Source organism: Candoia aspera, chromosome 1 (assembly GCF_035149785.1).
Source record: "Candoia aspera isolate rCanAsp1 chromosome 1, rCanAsp1.hap2, whole genome shotgun sequence".
NCBI lineage: Eukaryota > Metazoa > Chordata > Lepidosauria > Squamata > Boidae > Candoia > Candoia aspera.
Window position 1 is genome coordinate 155,348,316 of NC_086153.1, and position 25,403 is coordinate 155,373,718.

The following is a 25,403-nucleotide window of genomic DNA, read 5'->3' on the forward strand; positions in this document are numbered from 1 at the left end:
CCGAATCCTGGGGCAGGCGGGAAAGCGCGTCAGCCAGGAAGTTTTTCTTGCCCGGAATGAACTTCAACTTAAAGTCAAAGCAACTGAAAAATTGAGCCCAGCGGATCTGCTTAGGACTGAGCTTACATGGCGTGCTGAGCCCTTCCAAATTTTTATGGTCAGTCCAAACTTCAAAAGGACATTTAGCCCCCTCTAAGAGGTGGCGCCATGCCTCCAAAGCAGCCTTGACTGCAAAAGTGTCTTTTTCCCAAACATGTCATCGCCTTTCCGTCTCGGAAAATTTCCGGGACAGATACACACAGGGCTTCAGGCGGCCAGCAGCATCCGCTTGCAGCAAGAGCACTCCAATTGAGAAATCGGAAGCATCCACTTGAACCACAAAGGGTCTAGTGGGATCAGGGTGTTGCAGAATGGGTTCAGCAGTGAACAGGCTTTTGAGTTTGTCGAAAGCCAACTGGCATTCAGGTGTCCAATTGAGCAATGCCCCCGGGTTCTTCACCTTGCGTGTGTCCCCCAATCCCTTCGTACGTAACAAATCAGTGAGAGGCAATGCAATTTCTGCGAACCCCTGGATGAATTGGCGGTAATAGTTGGAAAATCCAAGAAAACTTTGGAGCTGCCTGCGGGTACGCGGGCGCTCCCACCTCAAAATAGCTTGAATCTTCGCAGGATCCATTTCAATGCCCTTGTCAGAGATCCTGTACCCCAGGTAGTCAAGCTGAGTCTGATGAAATTCACACTTAGAAAGTTTAGCATAAAGCTCAGCCTTTCTCAGTTTGCTAAGCACCTGTTTCACCAAGCACTCATGTTCCTCCTCCGTTTCAGTATAAATCAAAACATCATCCAAATAGACCAGTACACCCTTGAACAAATGTTCATGTAACACTTCATTGATCAATTGCATGAACACCCCTGGTGCCCCCGCCAACCCAAAAGGCAAAACCTTGTACTGAAAAGAACCCAGAGGACAATTGAAAGCAGTCTTCCATTCATCCCCCTCCCGTATGCGGATGCGGAAATAGGCTTCCCGCAAATCCAGCTTAGAGAAGATTTTCCCCTTAGCCAGATGTGCTAACATGTCTTTTATTATTGGCAGAGGATATTTGTTTAATATCGAGACCGCATTTAATCCGTGGTAATCTGTACAAAGTCTCAATGTCCCATCCTTCTTCGCTCAAAACAAGATGGGGGCGCCCACTGGTGAATTTGCTGGTTCAATAAAACCCCTGGCCAAGTTTTTGTCCACAAACTCCCGCAACGCCGCCAGTTCCTTTTGCGTCATGGCATAGATTTTTGGTTTGAGCAGTTGCGTGTCGGGGACCAACTCTATCGCACAGTCAGTTTTTCGATGAGGTGGAAGTTGGTCTGCTTCCTTCTCACCAAACACATCCGCAAAGCTTTGGTATTGCTCCGGCAAGCCCTCCAGTGGGGTGACAGCGAAATGCGGGGTCGCTGCCGCCGCCCTCCCCACTGCAGCCTTCATAGCGTCGTCCTCCCCAGGGGCTTGATAGAAACCATCCCCAAAAGTCAAAGTCCTGTGCACCCAATTTATATATGGGTTTTGTTGGACCAACCAAGGAATCCCCAGAATGACTAAGGGACCCCCCACAGGCGCCACCACAAACGGCAGCCCCTCACAGTGGCTGCCCATTTGCAACGCCACCATGCCTGTGAAATGGGTGATTGGCTTCCCCCCCGCCATAGAACCATCCAGCTGGGTGAAAAACATGGGACGTTGTAGTGGAAAGCTGGGCAACTCCAAAGCAGCCACCACGTCAGGGTGCATCAAGCAACGTGAACACCCTGAATCGATCAATGCCCAAACTTCAACAGTTCTTGTGCGGGAGCCTAACTTCACTTTAACGGTCAGTGTGGGATAGTTGCCACTCACCGAAATATGTTCGTGCCCCTCCTCCACCACCTGCCCAGAGGCACTCTTTAAAGCAGGTGGCTGGCGTTTCCTGCCGGCTGGAGTAGATCGGGCTCCCCCTCGCCCCCGAAGTAAGAAATCTCCTCCACTTCAGTTTCAGCCATGGCTGCCTTCATTTTCCTAGGTAGAGAGGGAAATTTCCCCAATGGCTTCCCCGGATGATCATCAGTCTTTCCCTTCGGGCACACCGCCGCTCGGTGACCTTCCTTCCCACATTGGAGGCATTGCCCTTTCACATAGCAGCGCTCCCTCTCCTCTTCCCAGGCATGTTGACCGGACTTTCCAGTGGGCGCAGCAGTGCGGGAACCCTTGCTGAGCCCAGCATATCTCATCACCTTCCTGTGAGCGAAGGTCTCATGGGCATGCTCAGCCTTCCCTGCCAGCTGTATCCATTCATACAGGGTATCTGGGTCATCCCTGCCGAGCGACCACCTCAGGACCTCCATATTCAGACCGTCCTTAAAAAGTTCTATTAATGTGGATTGGGACCAATCCTCAACCTTCCCAGCCAGAGCCTTAAATTCCAGAGCGTAGTCTGCCACCGATCGTGGCCCCTGGCACAGCTCCCTCAGTGCCCATTTTGCTCTTTCTTTAGCTAACGGTCTTCAAAGTGTAGTTTCAACGCCCACAGGAATTCTTCGAACTCCTCCAGCTCAGGGGCATCCGATTGACATAACTGCACATACCAATCGGCTGCCCGCCCCTTGAGCCTAGTGGCAATGGCATTAATCTTGGCTCTTTCTGAACGGAAAAACTGCTCCCACTCATCCACATAACTCCTTGCATTGGTAAGGAAGAATGATAGCTTAGTTGGATCTCCATCAAATTTAACGGTAAAGTCCTTAACCCCCACTCCAGGCGGTCCCTTCGCCACAGCTGGGCGGTCGAGCTTTCTTGTAGCTTCCAGGAATCTCCGCTCTCGAGGAGGGGACCTTGAAATCCTCACCCTCGGCGCTCTTGCTTCCTCTCTGTGCCGGGTCCTACTCCTCTCCTCCGGGGAAGTTGGGGGCAAAGAAGGAGTTGAATGCCTAGTACTAGACTCCTCTCTCCTCCTCTCCCAGGGACCCCAGTCCATGGACATCTTTCGAAACATAAATTCTAGTGACTCCAGTTTGGCCTCCACCAGTCTTATACGGTCAGGGGTTTGGGAATCCTCCTTTCCCTCTTGCCTCACCACAGTTGGGGAACTCGGGTATCGCTGCTTCCAAGACATTTTGGACATCCCTGGTAGGGATCCCTGTGTCTCATCCCATGTGGTCAGCTCGCCTGGCGACTCACCAGTCGGTTCAGGGGATCTTTTACCTCCAACCTCCTCTTCTCTTAGGCTGGAACTCGACCCCTCTCGAACTTCTGAAAGCTCTCGAGGAGGGACCGTCTCCGTTCTTATCACTGTGGAGTTGGGTTCCCCCTCACTTGATTCCTCGCTTTCCGTGGTTTGGGGATTTGGTTTGCTCATCGCTAGCACTTCTCCCTCACAAAATAAATCTGGAAAGGGGCTAACGGTAAATTTTTTAGATTGTCAGCTTTCTGTAATGATTGCCTACTCTAATAGACTCAGACTCACAAGCAGGGACTTAATGATATCTGATTTATTAAAGAATAGTATGCAAATACAGAGAAAGCTGAGAATGAGCAAAAGTGCGCCAAATACAAACTAAAAACCCTCGGCTCAAATGTAATCCCTCCCCTCACCCAGCTGTTTCAAACTCCCCCACACCCCCGGTGCTGGTAACCGTTTCTGCTGATGTCCTGGGAAAGGAACCTTGAACACATGAGATAACCCAAACACATTCCAATCCAGCTGCTAACATATAACAATCCCACGAGATGGAATCCTCCTCCCCTCCCAGACGAAACACGCATCAGCCAAATGACATGGGAAACGTTACGATGTACCGGCAACGTTGGAATGGTGAACATGACACTCCTGCCTTCTGAAGTTCTAATTGCTCCTCCCCCTGCCCCACCATTACTGAGCTATTATTAATAGTAAGCTAATATGAAATCTTGAAGGTTGTGTAGTCAAACCAGATTCCAGTGCACTAAGAAAGGTTATACTCTGCAGTGCTTTTCAAGGAACAGTGGAAGTGATCGAGACAGCAACAGCCTCCTTTGTGCTGTCTTAGGCACCTAACTCAGAAATAAATGTTCTGGTAACCAGAGGTGAGTTTAGCCACTGGAGTGCTCCCTTTCTAATACTTTCTGTTCAAGCCCCTATCACGCTGTTTGAAATACAGAAATGCAGCTAGAGAACCTCCCCTGTTACTCAGGCTGTAATACTTGGTGTACTGAAAATAGCTTCCCAGAAAGGAGAATTCAGCCATCTAACAACAGCAATCCTTCAGTAATTCACAAAGGAGAATGCTGCTTACTTACCGATATTAGGATGGGCCAACCTTTGGAGGTAGGGCAGGGACCGCAGCTGTGGTAGACTTGCTGACTGGCCTCTGTTTCCACTAAGAGAGCAGGACTTACTCCATCCACTTCATATTTGTCTGCAAACCAAATGCAAGTTTTTGGGTTGCCCCCTTAAGCACCACTCAGAATTTTGAAATGTCCAAGGTAAACATGGTTTTGGCTATTTTATGCTTTAATGCAAGCAGGAGAATTATATTGAATTCTAACCTCTTCTTGGGCACAAAATATGATATTCATACATTTCTGTATATGAAAAAGCAGGTTCCTGAAATCATTTATAATCCGGCTGTTCTAAAAAGTTTCAAATAGCAGGCTTGTATGAGGCAAACCCAGGAAGGAAGATGAGAATACAGATGATAGATTTAAATTATAGGAAATCATTTTGCTGCTTCTCCAAATTTCTCAATGCATTGTGAAGGATCTAAATTGCAGAATATTGAGTTTGACTACCTTAAAAATTTCATAGTTCTTATTGGGAGAACTGGGGACTTTAAACCCTATGCCTTGGGGATGGGATTTGAGGGAACATGGCCTCCATGGCAACCCTGGAGTCTCAGGCCTGATAAACATATTGGACCTGGTCTTTACTTCAAGGCAGATGCAATATAATCTGAAATGCAAGACATTGTAATCTGTATTTTGCTGTGGTCAGATCCCTTTCTCATTTATGCACACTTCGTTGGCATACTGGACTTCTGCAAAGATGAGGGACCAATTGAGATTGTCTGCCTCATGCAACTGATGGCCCCATTGTGTTTTCTGAGACACTTGGAGAGTTTCCCAGTTATCTTGTGGGCAGTTCTGCCATACCTATTGCCAATTTCTGGAATTGAAAGGAGCAATGGCATTGCCATTGGAAAAGATTGCCCCAATAGCCTCTCTTCCTTCATGAACGCTGATGGGTTCCTTGGTTTACTGAGATGCTGTGGGAGGTGAAGGAGGTGAAAAGATACCTAGAGCAATGGTGGAGGAAAACGAAGGATGAACATAACCAAACATGGTGGCATACCGAGGTTTGAGAGAATATCATGGATATAAGAATGGTGGAGTATGCACACTTCTCCCTTGTTATTGCCTTAGCAGATTTATTATCTAGCAGCTTTATTCAAGGTTATATTCCTTGCTGGAGAGAGACAAGTGTGAAGATATTCCTGCAGGCCAATGTGACATGTTAGCAAAGTTCTTCACAAATAAAATCATTCTCATTTATTCAGAGTTGGATACAGTATCACACTGGCAAGGGATAGTGAGATGAATTGCAAGTGATTTTTTTGAGCTTTGAAGGCTGAAGATGTGGGTATGTACTCTGCCAGATTCATGTTCCAACTGGCTTATTCATGCAGCTAGGTGGGGCACGTGTGGTTGGATTTGAGAGGCGGTTAACACCTCTTTGAAGGAGGGGGATGCCATCCATCTTTAAGAAGGCAATGGTGAACCTTCTTCTGAAGAGACCATCTCTCAGTCCAGCCACCTGTGACAAGTATTAGCCAATCTCCAAGCTTCCCTTTTAAGAAAGGCATTGGAGAAGACATTGCAGCTTCAGTTACAGAGGGTCCAGATCTCTTCTAGTCAGATTCCAGACCTGAACGTGGAAGAAAACAACATGGTCTTCCTCCTGGATGCCCTTTGTCAAGACCTTTATTACCTTTAAAGCCCTCATAGCTTGGGTGCTCACAGAACTGTCTCCTCCACAAGATCTGGCCCATCTATGTATTCTTGTAGGGAGCATGTACCGACAATTCCCACCCTGCATGAGGTGAAGGGAGGATGGTGACATGCTTTCTCAGAAGCTGCCCATGCACTTTGGAACTTTTTGTTTCCCAGTGAATGAAATAGCCTGAATCTCCTGGCCTTCAGGGAGAATTTTAAGACCTGCTATTCTTCATTGTATTTGGGAGTCGGTGATGTGAGCGTTGCCTTGTGGCTAGTTCACTAGTGGGTTTTATCCATTACCTGCTATATTTTTATAGTTTGGGTTGATTGTAAATTACCCAGAATTCAAGGAAGTAGGTAGCATATATATTTTGTATAAATAAATCCATGATAACAAAAAACATATACTTGTAAAGCAGTAAGTTGCTTTTTTTTGGATTATTTAATGCATTCTGCATGAGATAATAGCTTTTCTAGTTTGGGATTCCTGCCCCATTGCCCTTCCATCAACTGCCTGCATCCCAGTTCTCTCTGAAAATGATAGAATTTGAATGGGAGCATCATCTTCTGGGCAGAGCACCATCACCAAGTACTTCAAGGTGCTCTTCCAATGATAGATGTGCAGCATTTATGAGCTGCTGCTATCTGGCTCAGAGAATTGTTGAATAACAGGCTGCATGGGAGAGAGGAAGGAACTGGGCGACTCCTTCCTCTGGTATTGTGGCTGGACCAGCCAAACATAAGGAAGTTCCTCTTCCCTAGCTGAGGAACAGCTTTCTTTTCTTATGAGGGGAGGTAGCCCATAGCTTAAGCAGACTGAAGCCTAAGACAGAGCTCTCTGGCATCCTTCATGATGAGAGAGTAGGGGCGGAGCAGGAGAAAGAACCACACTGCCATGTCTTCTCTGGCACTGCCACAACAGCAGGCCTGAGCCCCACATGGGGTTTGCCTTGCTTCTTTGGTCCCCTGCGCAAGGAGAGGACATGAGCTGCTGCTGTTGCTGACCGAGCTGAGGAATGGCAGCAGAGGAGGAGATAAAAGAGCTGCTGCAGTGGTTCCTTCTTAAACATGCTCTTTGCTTCCTTCCATGCCACTTCTCTGCTATGGTTCCTCTTGGGACCCTGTGTGGCCAGGGTGGTGGTGGTGGTGGGGTTCTTGTCAAGGTCAGTAGCAAGGGTAGTCTGGGTCCTCCCTGTGTGTGGATCCCAAGGTGGCCCCCTCCATGGCCTTCTCTAGTTGTTGTGCAAGACGACTCCTTGGGAGGAGTCCTCTTGCACAACAGTGGCTTCTTTAAAGCCGGATAGATGAATATCCCCAATATTTTCCCTGCCAAACATCTCAGTCACATTGTTTTAATAAGCCGTAACATCAACAGTACATCCTGTTTTTAAATAATGATCTGCTAATAATGCAGTTGGAATGCACAGCATTCGTTCGCTGGCACTTCAAGCATGCAGTAATGAAAAGCTTTACTGCTACTTTGTAGTTTTTGCCTTTATCCAAATTGTTGTGATCTTTAATGATGCCTGAAAAGAGGGACTTCAAAATACCAGAAAAAGTATTTCAAAATCTGTACTCATCTCAAGACAATTCTGAGTATCAGAGTACAAAAACACTGAGAACTAATTTATTGTGCTCTGGCAAGCAGTCTTCGTTGATGAGTTTATTGCATATATCTAATTTTTAATGTGTTGGTTTTCTCTTGACTTTGTTGTATCCTGCCCAGAGACTGTAAATATTGTTGAATAAATAAGATATTGTAAAATAAATACATATTGCGCATCTGCTCTTGCTCTCCAAGTACAGTGGGACTATTGAAACAACCCTTTTTTTCTTCTTTCAAATAATTTGTATAGGACTCGAGGATACCTTCAGAACAGCAGCCACAGAAGTGAGTTTGCTTGCAGGAAGTGAAGAATTCAATGCCACAAAGCTCTTTGAAGTTGGTAAGCAGACTATAGCAAAAAGGGTGGGTTTTTTTCCTTAGACTTAGCGTAGGTGACATTGGTAGGCCCAACTGCACACCGTCAGGCATCTTTTGACAACTGTAATCCACGCCACCACACGCTGGCTGAGGGGGATGGAAGTTGTGACTGAAAGCATCTGGGGAGTGCTACATTTAAGACAACTACCTCAGATTGTATGTTAGAAATTCAGTTGTATATGCCAACAGGAAGGGGCTCTGTACAAAGAGAGATGGGTCCCTCGTATGAAGTGAGCTCTCAAATCCCTCCCTGCCAACATTTGTCTGGGTTTTGAATACAGCCTCCATCAACCTTTTCCAGTAGATCTGTGGTTTCCAATGGGGAAATTCTAACAAAAGTGACTGTTTCCAGCCGTATCATGGGCATTCCAAGTTAAATAACGACGTGAAGACAAAAGGTAAGAACTGAGTAGTACAGCTGAATATAATAAGTTTAGGAAGGCTTCATGAACAATAAATAGCTTTTCAAGGTCTGTCCACAGTGGTTAGGACATCATTAAGTCAAAGGATTGCTTAGGAATGCAAGAAGAAGACCAAGGATTTCCCTGAAACTTGCGAAGTATTTGGACTTTAGATATATATTCACCACCTCATCACTCATGAGCATTCCACTAATGACACATCCTGACTTGGCCAGATTCCTTGCTATCTTACCAATTATTATAAGGGAATATGAGCCACTTCTGGCTTCAGTTATAAAAGGCTGTTTCAATATCATCAGTTAAAAGAGAATAATAATTAGGTCTTAATGCAGCTGCTTAAAAAAAGAGATAAGAGTATTGTAGCCAAAGATAAATCCAACTTTTATTTCGCACAATAATAAGAAAATGCATAAAACGTTATGTTCTGGTATCCCTGCATTACATTATTCCTGCTTCAATTCCAGTACAGCACAAGAATGTGTCTTTTGTAAAAACAACAAAAACAAAACAAAACACCGGGAATATATGCAGTCAGGGAGAAAGGATAGCAAACATACGAACTGTCACTGACACTGATTCTAAGAAATTTGTTTTGAGGCTCAGGAATGTGTCCTTTGAAAATAATATTGAAAGCATCTGGATTTATATATTACTTTATTGGATTACTTTTAAATATTTTTAAGTAGCCTTCTAGGGCAAAGTCCTTACAAGGCAGCTTGCAAAAAAAAAAGCAAGAAAAAAAAATTACTTCTGCAATAAAAGATACTTGTTTAAAACAATTTAAGTCAGCTTGATAGCATGATTTTTTTAAAACACTGAAACAATTAAACATCAACCAATTAATAAAAATTCCAGGCATGTCTCTTGGCTAAAAGCATTGTTTTATGGCTGATTTAAAGCCTGTACTAAGGGGATAAACATACAGCCCTTGTGAAGAAATTGAGCAAAATATTACTTACTAAAAAGTGCAGCAGCTCTTTATTAAAATGTGATAGTGCTACTCGTGATCAAAACCTGTCTTTTGACAGTTACGAAACACAGTTAAGACCAAGATGGAGAACCCGTGGTCTTCCAGATGCTGCCACATGATAACTTTAGTATCTCCAGCCACATCCAGTGGTGAGGGATGCTGGGAGTTGTAGTTTAGAAACATCTAGAGGGCCACAGATTCCAGTCCAAGCAGTAAATTGTATACTTATAATTTTAATACAGTGTTTGATTTCTTGCGTCCTCCTTTCTTTTCTTCAGATACAGATAGCTGTGAAAGGTGGATGAGTTGCAGAAGTGAATTTTTGAAGAAGTACATGCACAAAGTAGTCAATGATCTTCCTGCTTGTCCTTGCGCATATCCGACCGAAGTAGCTTACAGCACTGCAGAGATCTACGACCGTCTGAAAAGGAAGAACTTCCGCTGGAAAGATGCAAGTGGGCCAAAAGAGAAACTGGAGATCTATAAGCCTAGTGCCCGCTATTGCATCCGGTCCATGCTGTCCCTGCAGAGCACCACCTTGGCAGCACAGCACTGCTGCTATGACGACAGCATGCAGCTGATTACCCGGGGGAAGGGGGCCGGTACCCCCAACCTGATCAGCATTGAGTTCTCTGCGGAACTTCATTACAAAGTGGATGTTTTGCCCTGGATCATTTGCAAAGGGGACTGGAGTAGGTACAATGAAGCCCGGCCACCTAATAATGGTCAGAAATGTACAGAAAATCCTTCAGAGGAAGACTATTACAGACAATTTCAGGAAGCAAGAGAGTACTGAAAAGGGGTGTGGGAGGAGCTGACTTCTTTGAAAACTTCAAAAAGATTGGTGGTGGTCAACAGGACACACCAGTGAATAAACTTTTGGAAAATGGAATTAATCTCCCCACTCATTGTACATAGTTGTACAAAATACACAATTTTTCTGAAGTGTTTTATTTATGTCTGCATGTAGATAAGGCATATAGCCCCCATCCCCTTCGCACACAGACATGAAAGTGTCTCAGCAGATCTTTATATAGTGATAGGCATTTTGCTTCCATTAAGATGAGCTTATGCTCATATGCTCCTTTAGGGACTACAGTGTCTATAGTTAAGGTGAGTATCATTGGATTTCACATGAAAAGGAAATCGCTTCTCAATGCCTCAGTCATTCAGAATAAACTGTTGCTATTAGAAAGAGCTACACTGAAATTGTAGTACCTCTAAGTATTGAAATGTGGTTTGGGACTGCATTTGAAGGTAACATTTTGGCTCGCTAAGAAAATAGTGACAAGATTCATTGCAGATGAGATGAAAGTTAACTTCAAATCAGATTGTGCCTTAGCTTTGCATCAAAGGCCAAGTCTTGTGGTTGACTTTGACAGTTACTGAAATCCTGGGCTGGACCATCTTGACATTGGAGGCTTTGACTGTTCTGAAGACCTCCCAGCATCAGCATCAGATTAGCAGGGCCATATCAGAGAGGAATAGCCGTTGTTATTATTATTCCTGTCTGTTGGAAGCAGTGGGAGGAAGACATGTTCATAAGCTTGTGTAACTTTCTTCATGATTGTAAAGAGGCAGGACTGAAAGCACTGTGGATCCTTTGTGTTCTCAGCCTTTCCTAGCCTGCTGCCACACACCCTTATGAGCCTTTCCCGTGTGGTTTTCTGATATCGGAAACAGCACAGAGGAGTGATGGAAATGGGGGTCCAATGTCAAACTGCCCACTCTGACATTACAGTTCTGTCCCTGACTGTGGAGCCAAAAAAACCCAAGAAAAACAAACCATCCCCACCCTGCCAAGTCCAAACGACTGCAGCTTTCCACTAATAAGCCCCTACAGTGTGCTTCTGACACAGGGCTCCCTTATTCTGCAAAAAGCTTTTGTGCACCTTCCAGATAGGATTGCTAAGTCAAAGCAGAGGAGCAGCAGAAATAAAACATGAGTACATAAATTATGTAATGCAAATGTGTTTGTTAAATGCTTTTTCTATATATACAGATACAGATATATACACAACACACAAATATATTTAGACATATTTAAGGGAAGAAAAGTGCAGAAGGCGTGGACAGTAATTATTTGAGAAACAGGTAGATGCATTCATGAGCAAAGTTTTTTTAAGGATGCCACTGAGCATGGGACAAAATTGTGGCTAACAAAGGATCTGGAATTGCAACACACAACAAATCTGACCAGCTAATTGGGAAAGGATCTAATGTGTTTCTGCATCCCAAAGTGGGTTTGTATATTGGATGAAAAGATTGATTAGTCGTGTTAGGGCTGATGGGATAATTTCCTCTATCCTAACTGTTCATAAATAAGCAGTTTCTGAGTATGTGCATTCATCCTCTGGTTTGGGGTCTGTGTACATGAAACACAGCCTCTGCATTGAAGCTGCTTTAAATTCTTTGCTAGCAGAGCAGGAACATTTTCCTTGTGCCACTGCAGTGCAGTCCAGCAAAGCTGAGGAGATTCTAATATACCATTGGCAGTGGACTTTAAATGGCATTCCGATGTGTTCGTAGATATACAGCATCATGAAGAATAAGGCCCGCTCTGCTGCAGAACCCCTGCCATACACACAATGCCTTGTTTTTTTTGGAGAGGTCTGTTGCAGGGAACAATTTAAAGCAGCATCCTTGGGAGGCCTTAATTGTATGCATAAGCACAATGCTGAAAGGACATCATTCTGGAAGAACTGATTTTAAACATCCTGCGCTTCCTGGGTTTTCCATCCTATTGCAAATACATGCAGTGTGTTAGAAAAGGAAAGAAACTCTATCTTTTAAAAAGATTAATGTCGTGGGATGGAGAATTGTCAATTCCTTAACTTAATCGCATTATACTTGTAGCATATGTATTTATTCATCTTGAGTTAATAAGAATTTGTAAAGTTAAAATGTGTAAGGAAAGAAACTTCCTGGGAACCCAAACATGTTCCATAAGGAAATTACACATCAATCCAAAGCAAGTTCACAAATGAAGCAATTCTGAAACATCCATTAGTTTGTGTTCTTATTAAGTGGGTGCTAAAAAATTTTTTTAATGGTCCACTGAAGAAAGCCAGCAGAACTGGTGTGAGCCAGCCCACTAACTAGTTCTTCTGATAGAATAATTTAAGGGCTAAGTCTTGTCTATGCAAGAATAGCTTCATTAAGACTTAACGTCTCTCTTGGTGTTGTGTGTTTTTTTTAATAGCAAACAGCTAAAGAAGGAAAAATCAAAAAAGTATTCTGAGTAACATACTATTAACTTCAGCCATTGTAACAAGGCTCATAAGGACAAAAGGAGGACATTGTTTTAATGTATTTCTCTCACCTCATTTATCTGAAATCCAAGGGCATTTGACTTGCCAAGGCAGAAATCCTTTGGCAGACTCTATCAATATGTTTTCAAGATCATTGCAACTTTTTCCAGCACCAGTCCTGGGACATTTAAAGAAAAACCATTTCTCCATCTGTGGTCCTTGGTAACTACATTTCAAAATAATATAATAGTTGCTGATTTTGCTTGGAAATAATTATTTTAGTCAGCTAGATTTTTTAGTATCTCATTGACAAATGTAACAGAATGTAGTCTACATGTACTCTTAACTCCAACTTGCAGGATTGCATTCATAGCCAAGGCTCTGCTTTTTTGTAGGTAACGAAGTATGTGCCTGTGTATAAATGTAATGTGATCTTTTGCTACATGAGTGCATCTCTTATAGCAGTCAGAAAACCCATAATACCAAGTACTATGCAATCCATGGAGACTTAACTGGGATAATCTCTCTCTCTCTCTGGAAACTGCCGTTAGTGAAGTGCCATCGAGTCAGGTCCAGACCCTGCCTGGCAAATGTTTGACAAATGCCTTTCAGCTTGCCCTGTTCCCAGTAATAATACATAGTTCTTCTAAGGATAGTCTTGCAATCTCACTGATCCTATCCACCTCCCTTTATGTGCTGTCTTTCTCTTCGACTCCCTCAATCTTACTAAGTGTATTTTCCAGTCCATCAGCATTAGTATGTGAACTCCTGCTTGCTGCTCATCTCCTGAAGGGAGCAGTCAGTGTTAACGTGAACTTGGATTCCATGATACTTCTAGGAATTATCTTCATATCCACAATTCAAAAGCATCTTTCTTTCAGTCCTTCTCAATGTCCAGCCTCCATAACTATATATTAATACGGAAAAAAATCATTCTGATTTTTGTTGTTATAAAAGTATCCTTATCTTTCATGATCTTCTTTAAGGTTGTCATTGTATTCCTCCCTTGGATTATCTCATCTTTATTTCTCCAGTACATTGTCTATTCTTGAGCCCCCCAAAATAGATATATCCACCGCCCTCCCTGCTTTCCTGTCAATTGTGAGTTCACTCTACATGCTGGATTTTGTTTTCATATTATTGTTTTCATATCATTAACTCAATTTTTTCACTTGCCATTTTATGCCCAGAATAAATTCTTCTAAATCTCTTTGTTTTAAATTGACTATACCATGATTGAGCTTATTTTATATATTTACTCTTTTAAATCAACTGTGGATGTTTTAAACTGTTCATTGTACTTCCTGTAAACCACCAAGAGTCCACTGAATTGCAGCAAGGAATATAGCATAACATAACAACATAACATAACATATAAAGCTACACAAGGCATGAGACCATACAAAGAAACAGAGTGGAACTGTTACATAAAAAAGACATCACTGACTACATGCTTGTTTATAACCCAATAAATCATGTTTAGTCATGTTTTAGAATCAGATTTTAATGAACAAGTACGTCCCTACCTCAGATACAAGAAGTTATGAATCCTGTAGCAAATTTCAAGAGCTGCTAAATGCAGCATTTAGAAAGGTCATAGACTACTAATGGGTACAGTAGTTCAAAATTAAGGAAACGGAGAAACTTGGAGTTACAGGAAAATTCAGATGGAGTAAATGCAAAAATGCAGGAGATGGCTTAATAGAGTTTTGCTGAGATAATTCTTTGATCATTGCCAATACTTGCTCTTTTGGATTCTCCAGGGTCACATGCTAAGGGAAAAGAGGAATTGGTGAAAATTGCCCATTTCTCTGCTTCTGCAGAAGAAGGTAGCCCTTCAGTTTGTGGAGAGCTGACATTTGGATTCAGCTTGATTATTCCCCAATGAATTCTGCTCAGTATTCATGCAAGCTTTCTCCTCTTCTTTCTTTCATGTCATGGGTTGCAGTGGTCAAAAGAGATTTTCCCCTCTGAAGGGATGAGAGAAGGCTGCTTTAATGGTTTAAGCCTCTAAGGTTAAAACATGAAAATGTGGCAAATGATCATGCCACTGACTTTGAGTGATGTGACTGACTGAAGGGGACTCTAGAAGCTACAACATTGGGATAGGGGCTAGACAATTCCAGCATAAATAAAAAAAATCTTGAGACAACTGCATATTCAAGAACTGTTCCTTGGTTTAGTTCACTGTTTTCTGTATGCTGTAGTTTAATTCTGAGGTGCCTGCAGCTTGCAATGCCTACGTCAGTATTAGGCTAGTTCTACCCCTGGCTGGGAACTGTTTTTAGAGTGTCCTACATCAGCATATTATCAGGCCAACAGTCCATCATTCTTACGCGAGATTAACATCCGCTTCGTCTTTTCAAGTTGAAATTAGTAGTGTGTAAGACTGTGACTTAAAATATAAGAGGAGCAAATGGTTAATCATGAATTAACAAATGAAAAACATACATTGCATGTTTCTAAAACTAAGGATGCAATGGATTTGAATGGGAGCCTGATCTTGTGGACTACAGTTGAATATATGCAGGGAAGTGAAGTGGAGGTTTAATTAGGAAGGAAAAGGCTTAAAAATACATGCCAGAAAGTATGAATTGGTATCATTTGGACCGTTGAGTTGCATATGAAAACAGGAATCCATAGGTTGACAATATAGTAGTTGCATGTCAAGCTCCAGTAAGTGGTGGTTATAGAAGAACCAAAGATGAGTGTTGAGGAAAACTATGCAACACTCTTAATCAATGTGATCCAGAGGGGAAAAAATATTCTGTTACGTTATATGAATGGATGAATAGGAATGAGATGAGAAGGTAGAGAAAAACTAACGGGGCCTGTTGGAGGAAAGGAAAATTTGTCCTAAGAAGTCAAAATGTCTATCTGTATGGCAGTGTGAATTAAGCATGTCAGGAGAAACACAAAAATAAGTTGAAAGCCAAAGGGTTACTTAAGAAGTACGTGTGGTAAAACAAAAAGATCCAGTTCGAATAATACATGATGGATGAATGTGAACAACATAACAGAAGTATGTTGAGTTTGTTTCAACATATGCAGTAGAGCAAATGAATGAGGACTCAATCACAAAATGAATACATGAAAGGAAAGTGAATGGGTTGAGAAGAAGAGAAAGACTATGGAAGTCATGGATGGAACTGATGAGATCCTCAAAAAGAGGTGAGAATTTAAAGAATGAAAGGCGATGTATGAAATAGTACTTAGATGTGTTGGAAGTAAGGATAGTTTGCAAGCACTGAAACATAAGAGAAAGGTATAGTGAATGGAGTTGGTGTAAACCAGATATAGTTAAATTTTCTCTTATTTCCTTGTTTTGGTCACTGTTGGTCACTCTTCTTACTTTGCATAAAGTTGCTTACTCTGAAAGGGAGCAACCTGATAGGTATACAGGGGTATATGTATGTATGTACTGTATAGAAAGCCACAGTTGGGAATGGGTTTCTAAGTTACAGTATCTGTAAGTATGTATTATTCTTTATGCACAGTACATATTTCTTCTTACACAGACAAACATACTGAGGCTCAATATTTAATCTGGAGGGAGTAAACATATAGATGCAAGGGAAATAGGGTAGCACATGCTGTCTGAATGTATGCATTTAGAAAACCTGAGAGCATCAGCAACACTTCTGGGTGCACATCAATTCTGGATGAGCCTGTAGCTGAGCACAGACATATCAAGGTTGAGGAGCCTGTTGCTACAACCCCAGAGCCTCTTTGTCAAATAATCTATTTGCACTTGCTCTCTGTTTTTTTATTCCTGCCCAACATATAGCAGAGACACACAGCTACAGGTCTTTTATGAGAAGTAAACAAATTACAAACTAATATGGTAGGGAGCCCTCAAGATGAGCAAGTTACTTCCACAGTATTTCTTGACATGGCCTCCAAGTTACTTTATAAACTCTCTGCCACCAAACGTATACTTCTTTACATCCTGTTATGTGCATTTTCCCACTTGTCATAAATATCTGCCTTTCAATGTGTCACTCTTCTGGTCAACATCATGGGAAGCAGAGAGGTCAAAATGCATGCAGGAATTTGAATGGCCCATTACCAAAACAGGCCCATTACCAGGAAGAAAGGGAGGAGGAGGTGAAGTCTGGAGAAAACGGGGAGAGTTCCAGTATTACTTGGCATGTAAACTACATACTGGGCAACTGACAGTCCTAAAGCTGTATACAGCCCTTGGACTGATTCACAACAGCTCTCCACAAATAATCTGTTTTGAACACAGCAAGGACAAACTGCATTTTCCCCATCCATCTGCTGAGAGAGAAGGAGGCATGAAAAGGAATGTCAGAAAGAGGGAAGCAGGAAGGGAAAGAGAGAGACAAATTACCTGCTTTCATGCCCCCCTGCCTGTGAGCAACTTCAAGCAACCATCCCAGAAGGAAGAATTCCTCCGCAGGCCGCAGGTCAGACCATTGGATTAGGCCATTATAAATCCCTTGAATCAATGGGTTGGACCCAGATTTAGGTATATGCAACAAGTCTGGCAAAATGTCTCTTTCCCCACTTCTTTTTCTGTAATACAGAATGCTCTAGAATGACCCAAAGGATCCTGCTGTATGGGACGGGCCACATGCCCGGGAAATATGACTGAAATGTTCAGGGACTGTAGTCTTTTGTGGGGTAGGGGTTAGGCTGATTCCCTTGACCCAGTTGGGAAAATCAGGATCCAGCCTAATGAACTTATGTGTGTTGTGGCCAAAAACAAAACAAACAAAGAACCAGTAAGATACTTACAGAATAGAATTGAAGACATAAATCACTGCAGAGCCTACGACGGCATCAAAATCCCCTGGACAAGCTCTGTTGCCTTAATGCTGAATGTAAAAGTAGGGTAAGGAAGGCCTGATTAAATGACCTCCTAAGTGGCCAAAGACAGAAGCAGAAGGTATTTTTCAGCACAGAGAAAAATTGGTATACTCACTCTCCCTCCCCATCTCCAAAAGAGGAGGAGGAGGAGGGAGAGGAGGATTTCTTTAAGTGTTTTCCCTGTGAATTTGTATCTGGTTATAATTTTTCTTTTCAGTGGAAAGTTGCTGAGGCAGTTTCCATTCTACTATTCCCACACAGTATAAGGAAAATTAAGGGGCTGACTTAGTAATTACTTGTCTATTCCTGTGCCTACACATTTGTAAATAAAGGCAGGAAATCTTTCAGTCATTCACTCTTCAGTTCTCTCACAGACATCAGTATTCTTAGCAGCACATGGCAAATCCACAAGGTAGCCAGAAAAATCATCACTACAACTCTTTATTCTCCACGGAATATCAATGCCATACTTTTGACAAAACTGCTTGAATGTCAGGCTAACATGGAAATGAGAAGATTCAACATGAAGAAACCCTCCTTTGAATCTAAAAGTTGTTTTAAAAATCCATATAGCATCCCATCAGAAGTCAGTCCAGGTTTACATCTTTGTAGCCCATCACAGAATGGTGGAGGGAAGGTATTGTTGGCAGTTATGAATGGGGTATCTTGAACAAACATACAAATCAATGCTGTTGACACTGGCTTTAGGCCTGCAAATAGGAAGAACGGCTTGCTTTGAAATCCCCAAACCATTGTGAAGAGTCTTTAAAGTCTGTGCATCCTTTTCAGCACATAACTAAGATTAAGCTGGACAGGACCTAACCACCCCTCAAAAAAAAAAAAAACAGCTCTAATATTCCTAATCAAATGATCCTCTATATTCCAAGCAGTCTCAGTTTGATGTGTCATCTTGAAAACCTTTACTAGAATAAAACAAATACTCTGCACTATAGCTCAACTCTAATTTAGGTCAAAAGAAAGCTCCTGGTGATGCCAAAAACCCCTCCTTAAGGGGATTAAATCTTAAAATTTTCTTTGATCATGCTTGAAATTAATGCGCTTGAGTGTCATGACCTCGTTGCAAGGCACAAAGAGCCTCACAACGTGGATCATGATCATTAAGGAAAAGGGGGAAGAAGATAATCCAATCAGGGATTAAAACAAGCACCCAAAGACACCCACACCCATGATCCCATCAACACCTGAAAAGAGGGACGTCAGAGGGGTGAAGATAAGGAGCACATGGTGCCCCGGAGAACTCAACCGTTGCAGGAAGACAAAGAGGACACCGGGGAAAACGCCCACGCAGCCATCAAGGATCCCATCAAGAGGGATCGGGGCATTGAGGGGTGGGGAAGCCCGGGGCAATACAGGAGGGTATAAAAGGGGCACCCCCACACTACCTACCCCGTTCCCGTTTTTCGATCTGTCAGCTATCATTCCAATAAACCAGAAATCCTTAATACCCATTAAGTGAGTCTGTGTCTTATTGCGAAGAGAGGCTGGCCCTGACATAAAAACGGGAACCGCAAAAAAATTTTTTTCCACCTGGTACCTATCCAACACGTTTGTGAGGGACCCAGCCAGGCATGGAGAACCAGGAACCGAGGACGCGCAACCCTTCGGCGCCCGGCGACGAAGCCCCGCTCTCGCAGGGCGGGATGCAGCTGAGGTCCGGGCGATGCAACGCCCCGGTAAGTATGGGACCCAGCTGGGGGGAAGCAGCGGGGGAGGGACCCACCCCGGCGCCCCGGAGCCCGCGAGGCACCGGGGGCGAGACGAGGGGACCCTCTCCAAGCCCACAGGCAACCCCGGAGGAAGCGCGAGACGAACCGCCACCCTGGGCGCTCGAAGGCGAGGGCGCGCCTGGCACCGCGGCGGGATCGAGGGACGATCCGTCCTCTACCACGGCCAACGGCGAGGGCGAGCGGAGCGGCGAAAACCTCGGCGGGAAGCCGGGGACGGCGGAGAGGCTCGACGCGTTGGAGGAAGGGATGCAGGCGGTGCGGCAGATGCTCCAACAGCTGACGGCGGCACAGGGACTCTGCGACGGAGGCGGCGCAGAGGCACCCCCGGTCGAAAGGAGGCAGGGCGAGCGGGGCGGCGGTGACGGCGGAACCCGACCCAAGGAGCCCAACCGACGACCTGAGGCGCACCGGGAGGCGAGATGGGGCGGAGACCCAGCGGACGGCGGCGACCACGGCGGGACCCGACCCCAGGAGGCCACCCAACGAGCGGAGGCGCGCCCGGACGTGAGACGGCGGGACAACCTCGGCGGCGGCGGCGTCCGGCCCCAGGAGCCCACCCCACGACGGGAGATGCGCCAGGCTGAGAGGCGGAGGGACGACCCGGCGGGCGGCGACGGCGACGGCGGAGCCTGGATCCAGGAGCCCGACCGAGGGAGAACACCCCGCCCTCCCCCCCGAGCGATGGGACGACGACCTTGCGAGGAGCCCCAGAGAGAGGCACCAATGCCGCAAGAGAACCGGAGACACCCTGACCCGCAGCAGCTCCTGCAGAGCCCGAGGCACGACGCAGAGGGGGCCAGGAGCCAGACCAGGACACCCGCCAAAGACTTTGGCATAAAGTTCGATGGGGACCCCTCGAAACTCTCCTTCTTTTTGACTAACGCGAGGTACTACCTCGAAGAATGGGGTCCCTGCTTCAGAACTGAGCGGGGCAAAATCAATGCCCTGGCCATAAAATTAAAAGGACGGGCCGCCGATTGGTACGTCCAATTGTGCCAATCAGGCGCCCGGGCGCTGCAGGACAGCACTGAATTCCTGCAGGCACTAGAAAGGCACTTCAGGGACCCCCTGGAGCAAGAAAAGGCAAAAAGGGCGCTAGAGACACTTAAACAAAGCCCGCGCTCCGTGGCTGAGTATGCCATGGAGTTCCAAGCCCTAGCCGGAAAAGTGGACACTTGGTCTCAATCGACACTGATTGAGAAGTTCAAACATGGACTCAACTTAAATGTCCTCCGGTGGGCACTTGGCCGCGACAACCCCAGCTCCCTCACGGGGTGGATCCAGCTGGCAGCGGAAGCGGAGAACGCCCACGACACGTTCCTCCACGCAAGGAGGGAAACGCAACAGATGGAGACAGTGAGACCCCCACGCACCAACGCAAGGCAGGTGAGGGCGAGACCCCAACCTTGGAAGGAGGAACGGGACAGACGCTTCGCAAAAGGGCAATGCTTCACGTGCGGCAGGGAAGATCACAAAGCAGCCGCATGCCCCAAAACGACGCCCAGAGAGAGCCCAAGGAGGGCACAAACAGCACCAACCCCAGCGCCAAGAAAGCGACCAGCAGCAAAGGGGGAGTACCGACGCAGACACGGCCCCTACAGTTCAGAGGAGGAGGAAAGCAACCCCGATGAGGCGGCGGGAAACGACAACCACCTGGCCTAAGGGGCGCCGAAGGACAGGTGGAGGACACTGACAGGCGCTTCGACAAAGGGGTGAGTGAGGAATGCCCCACCCTCTACGTCCGTGTCACCCTCACCCATAGAAATAAAACCGAAAAGGTCTGGGCACTCATTGATTCGGGTTGCTCCAAAAGCCTCATGCACCCTGACCTGGCAGCCGCACTCGACCTCCGCTGCTATCCACTTCAGCACCACCTGGTGTTCTCGCAGCTCGATGGATCTGCAGCGGGAGGGGGCCCGGTCACCCAATACACCGGAGAAACCGCGCTACGGCTCGGCAGCCACGAGGAAAAATTGGCTTTCATCGTGGCACCGGTGGGGCAACCCCGACTCATACTGGGGATCCCATGGCTCGTGCAGCAAAACCCAGTCATCAACTGGAGAACCAGAGAGATTAAGTTTGCTGACGGGCGTTACCAAGCACCTTCAGGGAACAGGGTTCCCCGAGCAGCCATGGGGGGGGCGACGACGACTGTGGAACACAGAGAGACAGCACTGCCAGAGGGACTGCCGACCAAATACGGGGATTTCGCCGACGTTTTCGGTGAGAAAGAGGCGGACAAACTCCCCCCCCACAGAAAGACGGACTGCACCATTGAACTGGTCCCGGGGGTACCCCTACCCAAACCAAAAATATATGCTATGACCCAGCGAGAGCTAGCTGCATTAAGGGACTTCATAGACAAAAACCTGGCGAGAGGTTTTATCGAGCCAGCAAACTCTCCAGTGGGAGCGCCAGTCCTCTTTCGCGAGAAAAAGGACGGGGCATTGCGGCTCTGTACAGACTACCGCGGATTAAACGCAGCAAGCATTTCAAATAAATACCCCTTACCCTTAATAAAGGACATTTTGTCCCACTTGGTAAAGGGTAAGGTATTCTCCAAACTGGACATAAGGGAAGCCTATTACCGCATACGGATACGGGAGGGGGATGAGTGGAAGACTGCTTTCAATTGCCCATTGGGGGCGTTTCAATATAAAGTACTCCCATTCGGATTGGCAGGAGCACCGGGGGTATTCATGCAGTTAATTAATGAGGTCCTGCGTGACCACCTTTTTAAGGGGGTTTTGGTTTACCTGGATGATGTATTGATCTACACAGAAACAGAACGTGAGCACGAACGCTTGGTAAAAGACGTGCTCAAGAAACTTCGCAAGGCAGAGCTGTTTGTAAAGCTCTCCAAGTGCGAGTTTCACAAAAAACAAATTGACTACCTAGGGTATAGGATTTCTGCTAAAGGGATAGAAATGGACCCCAGCAAGGTCCAAGCCATCCTGGCGTGGGAACGCCCACGCACGAGGAGACAGCTGCAAAGCCTCCTGGGATTCACTAATTTCTACAGGGGGTTCACGCCCAGGCTGGCAGAGACTATATTGCCCCTAACTAACCTGCTAAAGACTAAGGGCTTGGGGGACACGCGCAAATCGAGGAACCCGGGGGCGCTACTGAATTGGACAGCTGACTGTCAAACGGCTTTCGAGAGACTGAAAACCCTCTTCACAGCTGAGCCAGTGTTACAACACCCCGACCCCACCAAGCCTTTTGTGGTGCAGGCAGATGCCTCCGACTTTTCCATCGGAGCCATCCTGCTCCAAAAGGACTCCGACAACCACCTAAAGCCCTGCGCCTACCTTTCCCGCAAATTCTCCGAAACGGAGCGGAGATGGCACGTATGGGAAAAGGAGGCGTTTGCAGTGAAGACAGCCTTGGAAACGTGGCGACACCTGCTGGAGGGGGCCTCCTGCCCCTTCGAGGTCTGGACGGACCACAAGAACCTGGAGGCACTCAGCACACCAAAACGACTCAGCCCGAAGCAGGTGCGATGGGCTCAGTTTTTCAGCCGGTTCAATTTCACGCTGAAATTCATACCGGGCAAGAAAAACTTCTTGGCAGACGCCCTTTCCCGACGGCCACAGGACGACACGCAAGCCTCCGACATCGTAGGAACAGTATGGACCGAGAAACAGCTCGGCTGCCCAGCTGTCACGCGGAGCCAGACAAGGAATCAGCGCACGCCAGCACGAACGGCGGGGAGCGATCGGAGCCGACGCTCAATTTCACCGAACTGGCAACAAAGACTCACACAAGCACTACAGCAAGATACATGGTTGCAGAATAACCAACAACATGTATCTTTCAAAGACAACATCGCCTGGAAAGAGAAAGCCTTGTACGTGCCCGAATCACTGCGGGGGGAAATCTTACACAGAGCGCACGATGACAAATCTGCAGGGCATTTTGGGTTTGTAAAAACCCTCCACCTAACGAGGAGGCAATTTTGGTGGCCAAACCTCAGAAAGGACGTAAAAGACTACGTAGGCAACTGCCCCATATGTGCCACCACCAAACGTAAAGGAGGGAAACCCCACGGGCTGCTACAGGCGGTAGCCAGCCCCTCCCGGCCATGGGAAGAAATTTCCATGGATTTCATTGTGGACCTCCCACCCAGCCAAAGAAAAACTGTGATATGGGTGGTAAAAGACTATTTCTCGAAACAAGCACACTTCATCCCGTGCGCAACCATCCCCTCCGCACAGCAGCTGGCACGTTTATTCCTAACACACATATACAGGATCCACGGCGCCCCCTACAGGTTGGTGACCGACAGAGGAACACAATTCACGTCAAAGTTTTGGCGGGAATTTTTAAAACTAATCGGAACCAAGCAAGCACTGTCCACTGCGTGGCATCCAAACACAGACGGATCAACAGAGATCCTAAACTCAACACTTGAACAGTTCCTGAGGGCATTCATAAATTATCAACAGGACAACTGGGTAGACCTACTACCTTTTGCAGAGGTGGCCTATAATAACGCGGTACACCAGAGCACTGGCCACACCCCTTTTAAGGTGGTCTATGGAAGGGACTTTGTACCGATACCAGAATTGCCGCAACCTGAAACCCTGCCCTGCTCACCAGACGATTGGGCGGCACAGCTGGCAACAACCTGGCCTATCATTCAAACGGCCCTAGCAGATGCACAAACAACGTACAAAAAATATGCGGACAACCACAGGGCGGAGGCACCGAACTACAAAGTGGGAGATAGGGTCTACCTCTCCACTAAGTTCATAAAGACCTCGCAACCCTCGAAGAAATTGGCACCGAAATTCATCGGACCTTTTAAAATCATACAGGTAATCAACCCAGTTACGTTCAAATTGGAACTGCCTTACAATTTGAGACGGGTCCACCCAGTGTTTCACTGTGCACTACTGAAACCAACGAGCACATCCAAATGGCATACGGAAGAACCTCCACCCCCACCCATAATGATAGACAACCAACAACATTTTGAAGTAAAAGAAATACTGGACTCAAGAAAGCAAAGAGGAACACTCCAATACCTCGTGAGATGGAAACATTTCTCACACCCAGAGTGGGTCCAGGCACGACACGTCATGGCTAGACAACTAACAAGACAGTTCCATGAGGCATACCCAGAGAAACCAGCACCATAGAACATCTTTGGGGGGGCAGCATGTCATGACCTCGTTGCAAGGCACAAAGAGCCTCACAACGTGGATCATGATCATTAAGGAAAAGGGGGAAGAAGATAATCCAATCAGGGATTAAAACAAGCACCCAAAGACACCCACACCCATGATCCCATCAACACCTGAAAAGAGGGACGTCAGAGGGGTGAAGATAAGGAGCACATGGTGCCCCGGAGAACTCAACCGTTGCAGGAAGACAAAGAGGACACCGGGGAAAACGCCCACGCAGCCATCAAGGATCCCATCAAGAGGGATCGGGGCATTGAGGGGTGGGGAAGCCCGGGGCAATACAGGAGGGTATAAAAGGGGCACCCCCACACTACCTACCCCGTTCCCGTTTTTCGATCTGTCAGCTATCATTCCAATAAACCAGAAATCCTTAATACCCATTAAGTGAGTCTGTGTCTTATTGCGAAGAGAGGCTGGCCCTGACATTGAGCTGGAAAATGCTGTAAAAATGTCTAGGAGGCTAAACAGATCACTGCTCTCTATGGTACACAGTATTTTAGCAAAACTACAGAGACATGGTTCCCACCACTTCTCCTCAACACTTTGCATAGTTCACAACTACATTCATGAGGGAAAAGACACTTGTTTTTGTTCCTTTGTTTCCCTGGACTGAACTTCTTGTCCCTGGAAATAATTTACAAGTACTAGGACCAGAAAGGAGGAAACAATGGAAAATGCTTGCTTGCTTGCTTGCTTGCTCTTTCTCTTTCTTTCTTTCTCTTTCTCTTTCTCTTTCTCTCTTTCTCTCTCTCTTTCTTTCTTACTTACTTACTTACTTACTTACCTGCCAAATCTTTTGCCAACAATTTGGGCTCAGGCTTCTACTTCCTAAGCACGAGATGCACTGATGGAGGAGGAGGACAGTTCCCTTACCACCCTGATCAAAGCCATGCTTCATGTGTCCAAGTATTAACAGATGCCATCTGTTGCTATATATAAATTGTATTGGTCCTATGCACCATATGCCTTTATTTCTATTTATGAATAATGTTGTTGAAGCACATA

The 25,403-nt window shown here is 45.8% G+C and overlaps 1 protein-coding gene and 1 long non-coding RNA gene across 2 annotated transcripts in view; one reads left to right on the plus strand and one right to left on the minus strand.

Annotated features, from left to right (window-relative positions):
• ISM1 (isthmin 1) overlaps window positions 1–13,857 on the plus strand; it is a 40,045-nt gene extending 26,188 nt beyond the window's left edge. Inside the window, exons 5-6 of the mRNA XM_063316311.1 lie at window positions 7,858–7,947; window positions 9,656–13,857. Of these exons, the coding sequence (XP_063172381.1) occupies window positions 7,858–7,947; window positions 9,656–10,173 (608 nt within the window). The 3' untranslated portion in view covers window positions 10,174–13,857. The remainder of the gene's footprint in view (window positions 1–7,857; window positions 7,948–9,655) is intronic.
• A 264-nt stretch (window positions 13,858–14,121) lies between these two features.
• On the minus strand, window positions 14,122–25,039 carry LOC134488977 (uncharacterized). Its single transcript, XR_010067065.1, has 3 exons — window positions 24,823–25,039; window positions 17,390–18,520; window positions 14,122–14,598 (listed from the first exon to the last, which is right to left on the minus strand). It is a non-coding gene; the product is annotated as an uncharacterized LOC134488977 (long non-coding RNA).
• Window positions 25,040–25,403: the final 364 nt, after the last annotated feature.